Source organism: Sinocyclocheilus anshuiensis, unplaced genomic scaffold, assembly GCF_001515605.1.
Source record: "Sinocyclocheilus anshuiensis isolate Anshui unplaced genomic scaffold, SAMN03320099.WGS_v1.1 scaffold870, whole genome shotgun sequence".
In the NCBI taxonomy this organism is placed as follows: Eukaryota; Metazoa; Chordata; class Actinopteri; order Cypriniformes; family Cyprinidae; genus Sinocyclocheilus; species Sinocyclocheilus anshuiensis.
Window position 1 is genome coordinate 114,153 of NW_015540842.1, and position 9,213 is coordinate 123,365.

The 9,213-nt window shown below is 42.3% G+C and overlaps 1 protein-coding gene and 1 long non-coding RNA gene across 2 annotated transcripts in view; both read left to right on the forward strand.

Moving 5' to 3' along the window:
- LOC107687504 (uncharacterized) overlaps positions 1-9,213 on the forward strand; it is a 15,817-nt gene that overhangs the window by 2,769 nt on the left and 3,835 nt on the right. Inside the window, exon 2 of the long non-coding RNA XR_001634135.1 lies at positions 11-16. This is a non-coding gene — a long non-coding RNA (uncharacterized LOC107687504). The remainder of the gene's footprint in view (positions 1-10; positions 17-9,213) is intronic.
- The window catches only part of LOC107687503 (inhibin beta A chain-like), a 9,019-nt gene continuing 2,391 nt past the window's right edge, over positions 2,586-9,213 (forward strand). The window contains exon 1 of the mRNA XM_016484860.1: positions 2,586-3,403. Coding sequence (XP_016340346.1) covers positions 3,007-3,403 — 397 coding nt within the window. The 5' untranslated portion in view covers positions 2,586-3,006. The remainder of the gene's footprint in view (positions 3,404-9,213) is intronic.

Consider the following 9,213-nt stretch of genomic DNA (forward strand, 5'->3'; position numbering starts at 1 on the left):
GGATGGCAAGGAGGGAGTTTTGAGAGACGATGACTCACCCATAGAGCGATAGCTAGCTAGCGTCTCTTCTACAGGGGACATTCTCTCATAGCTGTTTTCGCGCATCGCCTCGATGTTCGCATAACTGGTATGCTGAAACCGATGGATGCGTGAGGAAAACGGCCTCTTCCATTCCTTCTCGATCTCAGTATGGAGATCAGGAAGGAAAGGAAGGCTCACCTGAGCTGGAGGGTTATGGCCAGAAAGAGTACGTTCCTCGAGACGACCTCGCGACGTCACTTCCTTAGTCCGCTTCCACGGCAAGTCAAGCCTTGCCGTGGCGCGTTCCATAACCTCTAAGAGCTCATCATACGCAGGGCAGGAGGATTGAGAAGGCTCAGCCTCAGCTTCTTCGCTCTCTTCATCCATTTCCTGCTCTTCCTGGGCTGGACTCAGCAGAGCACTGGCCCCTGGATCAGATGATGTTAAAGAGACAACATCATCCTCCAGCGGCTGTCTCTCGCCCGCCGCCGATGAGCGTGAGAAGGAAAGCCCCTCTCTAAACTCATCGGCCAGGTCCACCTGAGATCCCCACGAGCTCATTCTCCTCTGTGGGCTGAACCCAGCAGAGCACTGGCCCCTGGATCAGATGATGTTAAAGAGAGAACATCATCCTCCGGTGGCTGTTTCTCGCCCGCCGCCGATGAGCGCGAGAGGGAAAGCCCCTCTTTAAACTCATCGGCCAGGTCCACCTGAGATCCCCACAAGCTCATTCTCCTCCGTGCCTCAGCAGCGGCGGGTTCTGAACTGTGGGAAGCAGATGGCTGCCCCTCTTTACTCGAAAAGAGAGACAAACGAGAACGGAGCTTTTTCATTGGAAAAAACTCGCAATGCACGCAGATTGCCCCCTCGAGGACATCGCGTGCGTGCTCTTCGCCCAAACAAACAACACATAGATCGTGTGTGTCATCTGGTGTCAAATAGCGATGACACGGATGCACACACCTTCTAAATGCTCTGCTAGTGCTCGCCATAATAAATAGAGATAGATCTTACTTTTTCCTTGGAAATGCACGCTTCAAACAGAACAGTCAATGAAGACGAAGAAGAGAATGATGTGTGCTCCCGGCGCCTATTTATACTATAGTCGCACCGGTAGTGACGTCATGGCTGTCGCCGGCTAACGAGTTGTTTTTTTTTCAATGTATGCTTCAGACACGGGTCACGACGAGGCGTTCCCTATAGCGACCCCTAGAGGATGCAGTTCGAAGTTCCCATGAAAGGGAACTAACAGTATATTAATTATTTGGATGGTATCATCAGTATAATGACTTCAAGGATACTTGGTGCACATTTCTTGACTCTCTGTAATGCGCAAGTTAGACCACAAGAGGGACTCCTTACAGTGATATGTTACATGTTAAAGTGATACAAATGTGATACAGAGAAAAGAATTCCTTAACCTGTTATCCAAATCAAGTTATTAAACATACATACAAATACGGCATACAACTCAATAACAACTATGTTAATAATATTTACTAAAATATTGGTGTGAAATGATATCATTTAATAACTAGGATAAAGGCAGAAAAAAAAATACTAAAGACAAATAGACCCCTTGATTCACAATGCCCCAGACATTCTTATATTACAAAACCAAAGGCTGACTCTCTCAAGGCAGACTTTAGACACTGACTTCAGTCAGCATCACTGACGAAGGGGGGTCTCCTGAATCAGAACTTTGAGTAATCCCGAATTAGCACATCAGCATGTCTTATATGGTAAAAAAGTCTACGTAACCCACGGCACATTGTGACTCGTATGACTGCAGGATCCCTCATGCATGTTTTGGCTGATATGCAGACAAACGACCCACACATGCCCTCGACGCAGCCTTTGATGATGTCACAACCCCAGCTGTCTGTCTCACTAAGAATCCCAGACATCTGTCCTTGGTCAATTAAACAGGAAGTTAGCCTTCCGGGCACTTCCTGGTGAATCTGCGCACAACATGTGTTGCATGTTGTAGCAGTAAAGGGAAGCGTGGAGTACTTAACGCGCACTGCTTCAAAGTGACGTCAAGACGTTCTTTCTTCAAGGGAACTGTTTAAATGAGAAGAAAACTGAAGTTCTCTGAAAATTACCACTGGTAATCTCCAGTTGACCAGAATTGACTAATACATTTATGAGGAGCTGCTGTGTCACCGCAAAACTCTTGAATACTACTATAATAATTCAGTTTGACAATTTGCCGGACTTGAATTTTGTGAAATGTAATCATGTTTTAGAGGGTTCGTAATACAGAAGTGTCTTGCATTTAAGAACAGCAAGACTGTGAAAACTTACAAATGAATGAACTTAGTCACTTAATAGCTAATCACACTTGTCATGTCTGTCAAGCAAATTGTACTACGTGCACCGTAAACCCTGTAGAGGGAAAGCTGCTCTGCCCTACAAATAGAACAATTAAAAAAAAAAAAAAAAGGAAACGTAAAGGGCGGGGGGGAGAAAGGAGAGGGAGGGAGAAAGGAAGAGGGGAGGGAGCGAGGGAAGTATAATTACTCTGTAAGAGAGAGGAGTAGAAGTAGAAACAGAGAGAGACAGGGGAGCTAGAGCCAGTGAGAGCGTCCAGCCCACTTCTACAAAACCATTCAACTCCTGCACAGTGAGCAGTCCCAGACCTCTTGCGAGCACACTGCTTCCCTGGGGCACATCCAGAAGTCGACGGCTGATCCTATACAAACTTCCCAAGGACCTGGAGAGGGAGAAAGCCACTGACAGATCTATTCCGACCAGCATCTCTTCTCACAACTTACCAGCAAGGATTACATTTTTCCTCACTCTAGTAGTTTAGCTCTTACTTTTTTGCTCCTCTCAAATTTTGGTCAGATTGAGCTCATCCACAGGCAGACAGGACAGTCCTTGTCTTACTTTGAAAGGAACTTTTAAAGTAAGTTGTTCATTTTGCAACCCGGTACAAACACCCTCCAGCTCTCTTCAGCAACTGACACTTTTCATTTAAGGATGTCCCCTGTTCTGAGCGGGATCTTCCTGCTGCTCATCCAGACCTGCTCCCTCAGTGCCATGGTCACCAAAGGGAGCCTGGCAACATCCGAACAGGCAGCCACAGACTGTCCCTCCTGTGCCCTGGCGCGGCTTCGAAAAGGAGAGGGTGAGGACGAGGGAGCCCAGCAAGACGTGGTTGAGGCGGTGAAGAGACACATACTTAACATGCTGCACCTGCAAGAGCGCCCCAACATCACACACCCGGTGCCTCGAGCTGCGCTCCTCAATGCCATTCGCAAGGTACACGTGGGACGGGTGGCCAAGGACGGCAGTGTCCTGATTGAGGACGAGGCCAGCAGCCGTCAGGACACCGAACAGGCAGAACAGACAGAGATCATTACGTTTGCTGAAGCCGGTGAGTCCAAATTTCTAACAAATGTCTAGAGAATTAGCTTAGTCCTTAAATACTTTAAAGTAAATCGTTCGGTCTTCCCTCGAGGGATGAAACCGGAGGGGTGGGTTAATAAAGCTGTTCAACGTAAGTCTGAGGAGTTCAGGGAAACCTGTTGCCACCGCACAAAGTCAGAGCAGTTAGAAATAAGCTGCGGCAATTCACTCCCCCTCTCTCAAGGTTCCTGCAAACCTCCTGCTGGTTTAGAGAATCAGTAATTATCTGCTAGGGCCCCCCAGGCTTCTAGCCGTAAGCTCTACACAGGAGCACTTCCTTGGGGACTGACAGTCTCCTATGTAGCTTCCCTATGTGACTGAAGAGGGCTGAGAGAGAGATAAAAAAAATCATAACGCATAGGAATAAAAAAGGACTTCTCCGTATTATAAGAGGGAAAAGAAGGCTGTTCAGTTACTGCCTTTGTGTTGGGTTTCAAAGGCAGTTGAAAAAGCATTGTCGGCAGCAATGAGAGCTGTTCAAAGGTGCTGTCAAGCCCATGATGTGAGGAGAGATTGGGTTCTTCTCCGAGTCATGCAGCTCAAATGGGTCATGAGTGACACAGAGCCGCGGCGTGCTGCAGGAGCTCTCAACAGATGTGTCAGACCTAAAAAGCAGCAAAAAGAGCAATTGGATTGCTTGTCTGAAAGATGAATGTTTCATGATTTTAGGGAGCTGAGACTGTAACACTGCGGCCTTGTGGAGAGAATGAATATTTAGAATGACATTATAGGTATAAAAACGAATTATGCATTTTTAAAATGGAATAATAAATATACAAGAGACATGATGTAAAGTAGAGTAAGAAAATAAATCCTTTAAGACAAGCTGTCACATGAAATAATCCACTCGCTGGAACTAATGAAATATACAACAATATGCAGGATTCCCCACACGTTTTTTCCCCCACCACTTTTTTTCTTCAATGAGTCATTCATGACTACTGCAAAAGTGTTTTCAAAATCATTTTATACAGATGCATTCACAAATAGCAATTAGAGTGAAAATTTTCATTCGCTGCAGACATTTCCATGACTTTTTAAAATCTTCCACATCTGGAAATTTAAAATGCACTGATTTTTCCAGGTTTTTCATGATCATGAGAACCCTGTTTATGAGAACCATTCCCTGATAATCTTTTGGTGCCAAGACTAAAGCAAGTCACATTACAAAACTTGAACTGTCACTCAGGCTGAATGGATAAATCAGGATTACAAGCTCTCATTCAACTGCTCACATTGCAAAATGTTAAATTATGACCAGTACGGGCACAAACCAAGCACATGGTACATCATAGCTCAATTTCTGTGGACAGCAATCAGACTTTCAATGATATGTCTGGCTCCATCACTCATCTTTGACATTTCAAACACACCAGAAGAACTAAAGACACCCACATAAATAAATATAATACTTACCTCATACTTCTCATCATAAAGGTGAATTAGACTAAATACAAGGCTGTAAATAGTACAAAATAAGTCGTTTGATGGTCTTATTTTTATAATAAACAGTGGGTGGAGTGTTTGCATTATTGAAATTATAGTTTGAGACTGCAATACTTTCTGTCAGGTGATAATTTCTTAAACACGATTCATAATCAAATCTGACCAAACCAAAATACATACATCATCTCCCCTTATGTTCACTTACGGGCTTTTGTTACAAATGAAAGGCAATCATAAGCGTGCAAAAGCATCCATCACCTGCTTCTGCCAAACCATCGCAGTGTTGTCGCACAGAAACCTCGCGATAACTGTTTCTTAGCCGAGCTCGTGCCTCGTGAGAATTCCCGCTCGAATTCCATTCTCGCGTCTGGCATGAAATGCCGGGTTCAGTTGCATCTGAGCTGTTTCCAAAAGTATTCAAAATAGAGCTGTTCTCCAAATCCACCACAAAGGGGAATGCAATAAAGCTTGATTGCAGACCCTCGCAAATAAGCATTAGTAGTGATTTTTTTGTGTGTATATATAGGCTAATATATATATATATACAGTATATATAACTTTTTTCCAAAAATGGATGCACAGCGCTGCTTCTTAACATTTATAACGTCAAAGCGTATACCAAGGCCCCTTTACACAGGCTATGCTTTTTTTGCAGTTGTAGGCTACTTATGCTGAAATTGTTTTCATACTTTGTTTTGTTCTTTTGTTTTTCATAAAAAGTACACTAGAACTGTCCATACATTAAATAATGCATTATGATTAATCTCAAAATGTGATGCTGAAGTTCCTACTGAATTTGTTACTGTGCACATTTCCTACTTGCACCTCAGAGTTAGCATGTTAATAATTCAAGTATTTCAGTATAACAATGCAAATAATACAATTATAACATTTTGCGGCCCTTGAAAGTTTATTGAGGCTCCTAGTTGGGCCAATTCCAATGTTGCTGTTCAAGCATCATTTAGACTGCAATGTGGCACCATGTGATATTTTTTGGCTTTGGCATCAAAAGCAGAGACATAACTGTAATTAGATTGATTTTCTAAATACTGTAATGCATAGTTGTGCATGGTGCTTATTTCATACTGGTTTGGTTTTTAAGACACATGTTGCTGCACTGCATCACTGTAATGTTGCATTAAGTGGGTTGTTTAGACAACTGTAATTATGTGTATGATGTAAGTCTCAGACTTCTGCATACACTATCTGTCTGGAATCTTGTCCAAGAATATGTTCTCATAATTGCCACACATACAGGTAGACATACACATATCTTATAAAGCCATGGAATATAAGTATATGAAGTAACAGCATTTAGTAGGCCACTATTCATGAATGATCATAGGCTGATTTTTTTTTTTCAATAATTCAGAAGGTTTATTAAAATTAAAGCTATTTAATGGTTGTTTATAGATATCAGTTTTCTTTGCATGTCTGTTGTCCTCTTAAATTGTGTGCTGGTTAGGTTCAGAAATCACATTGATGAAGATATCATTTGGCAGATACAAGGACCGCAGAACCTGAGGCATACTGCATTTATTGTAGGACATACTTGTTTAAATCATTATCTCTAACATGCAGCATTCTGGCTGAATGAGCGCTACATGGTAAGACTGATTACTCTCAGTTTAAGTGTGTAGCCTGAAGGCATGAGCAATCAGTGCTTGTGTATTTAAGCATTACTGCAAATAATTAATAACTTTAGTCTGCAGACTTTCAGGCAGTAGCAAAGGGTAAGAAATAACAGCATTTTAACTAATAAAAACACTAACAAGTGCTTTTTAAAGCAACCATATGTAAAGAATTTGCTCTTTCCTTGACATGTCACTATTACTGCTAAACCTTGAGAGTGCACCAGAGGTCATTCATAAAATGTGGCCAAACCTTCTGCAAAAGTTTATTTTCCATCAAAAGTTACAAAATGGATAGCCTTTGCTTCCAAACCAAAGTTAATGATTTAAGAAATGCAGAGACTTATAAATAGTATGTACCATGTTAACTATTCTTTGTCATTGAATTCCACTGAAGCCATGTTCAGAATCTTCAAACAGAAGGCCCGTTGATGATATCACTGTGGATGCTGTGAATGTGTGTGGGCGTTCAGTGTTTGGCCTTTCTGATGTCATTCAGGCGTGCAGGTTGCATATGCAAAGCTTGACATGTTCTGAAACAATGACTCAATATTTACTTTGTTTCCTCGTTTTGATCTCCTCCTACTTGCAAAGCAATTTATCACAGGGAAAGCCCTATAATCACTCCCTCCAGAAATGGTTACAGCAAAGGAAAGAAGATGTCCCAATTGTTCATGTGCAAGCAGTTATTTTTGCTAGATCAAACACTGATTTCTTGTCTGATGACATCTGACTTCCTTCAAGATCTTGCGAAATAATACGAAGAATTACTATTTAAAGGCAATAGAAATAAAATAGTAAGTATCTTATTTTGGGGCTACACTGTCAGCTTGCTAAACCTTACATATTACAAAGCCGCAAAGTATCGCCTTTAAACACAATCCAGATTCGAAGACCACATTAGAAAGCCTCCTTGTTAGCCGAGGATCCCTTAGCATTAGTGTGGTCAAATAGGTTTCTCAGGTTGCAGGATACTTCGCTGCTCGTGACATTTTGTAATATGCTACTTAAAGCTTTCTTGGCTTCAAGGTACAGTACTGTAGTGAAGAAAGGATGCTGCAGCATCATGCCAACTATGCTCATTTATTACTTTGACAGCTGATGAATCATCCAAACCTGTTCGTGAGAGTGGGTTATTACTTGCAGATGTGAGCTTGGTAGAAGAGTAGCGAGCATCTCAAACCTACATCCAACCTTGAATCCTGAAAAATCAATCAGATAAGTAAGATATGAATTGCAACTATCCATATAGATTGTCCCTCTTGTTTTGTTAAATCGCAGTCTTGAAAGTGCCCGTCCTTCAGTTATGCAGCATGGCCTTGAGCCATGTTCTGTGGATTCTTACCAAAGGTTAGTAGGGGGAGGCAGCAGTAACTCTCCTCGTTACCCTCCTGGTTCCCTGGGAGCTGCGCTGGCCTGCAGGGGCTGTCTGAAGCTGGTGATTCTTTGCCACTGGATGGGGTGCCTGACTTAGATGGGAGCAGTAAATCAGACCCGCTGTTGGTGCCTGAAATGCCTGTGGGTGATGAGGACCAGATAAAGAGGGAACAAGGCAGTTTGGGGAAGAACATTACAAGCATGCTTGGCCTTTAAGGCGCAAGGTGTGGTATCGTGATGTGGCTCGCCGGTGTTAGTGACACTCGCCGGAGAATGTATACAAGACTCTACAGTGTTATGGTTGGGAAATAAGGTTTAATTGCACTTTTTGTTTGTTTGCTTCTCATGCTGGGATGTAGAAAAGGCCATGAATGCCGTTGCAGCAACATTCTAGTGGTTTTCTGGTCTGTTCAGCGACATTATAATGTCAGAGGATGTTTTATGATCGCAGTGTAGATCTCTGTTGTATATTTTCTCTTGGAGTACCTCGGCTGCATTTTTATTGGGTTTATTATCTGATTTGGATCTGCTTTATAATCCAGATGATAACTGATTATTGTTTGAAATATATGAATACCACATGATACTACGGCTCACAGTATGCTCTAGCGCAAGAGTTTAGTCTGTGAAATCCATCCTCCCTGCTGACGGGACTGTGTTTGAAATATGTTGCATAACAGGCGAGGAACTCATATCATTCACTCCCACACACCATTAAAAGAGTCATATTTTCACCTTCAGACTTTTATTTCTAATTTAATATGTTGTTAGGTCAAAGAAGAAAATCGGTCAAGAATCTTTCATTCCTGAAGGGATCCAGAAAGTGTTCGCATGTTAGCACCTAGCGTCCTTCCCTTATAGTGTTTCATGTAAGAACTAGCCATTGCTGAGTTGTCAGCAAGACCTAGGGAATATACATCAATGAACGAATGCTTCATTCCACCTGATTCATTAAGCACCTGTTCGCACTATGTTCTTTGAACTAGCATATGTGATCTGCACGGAAAACCTGTTGCCTTTAATCAGCATTGTCAACAAATTAGTCAAAGATAAATAGCGCATTCTATAAGAGTTAACTAGGAAGAGTACAAACAAACTCCATCCAAAGAGGCGTGTTTCAACAACCTTTCAGGTTGCGGACTTCTTTACTGTAAAAGCATTCTTTGAGCTTCAAGCACTGGGGCATTGCAAGCCATACAATATGACAGGAGGCCAACAAGGAGATGAAAGAAACTGATTCCCCCTAAGGTAAACCAGATAGAAAAGGGGATTATAGAGCACATTAACTAAAGCCATGTTTAAAGAGGAGTGGACAACCCTCCTC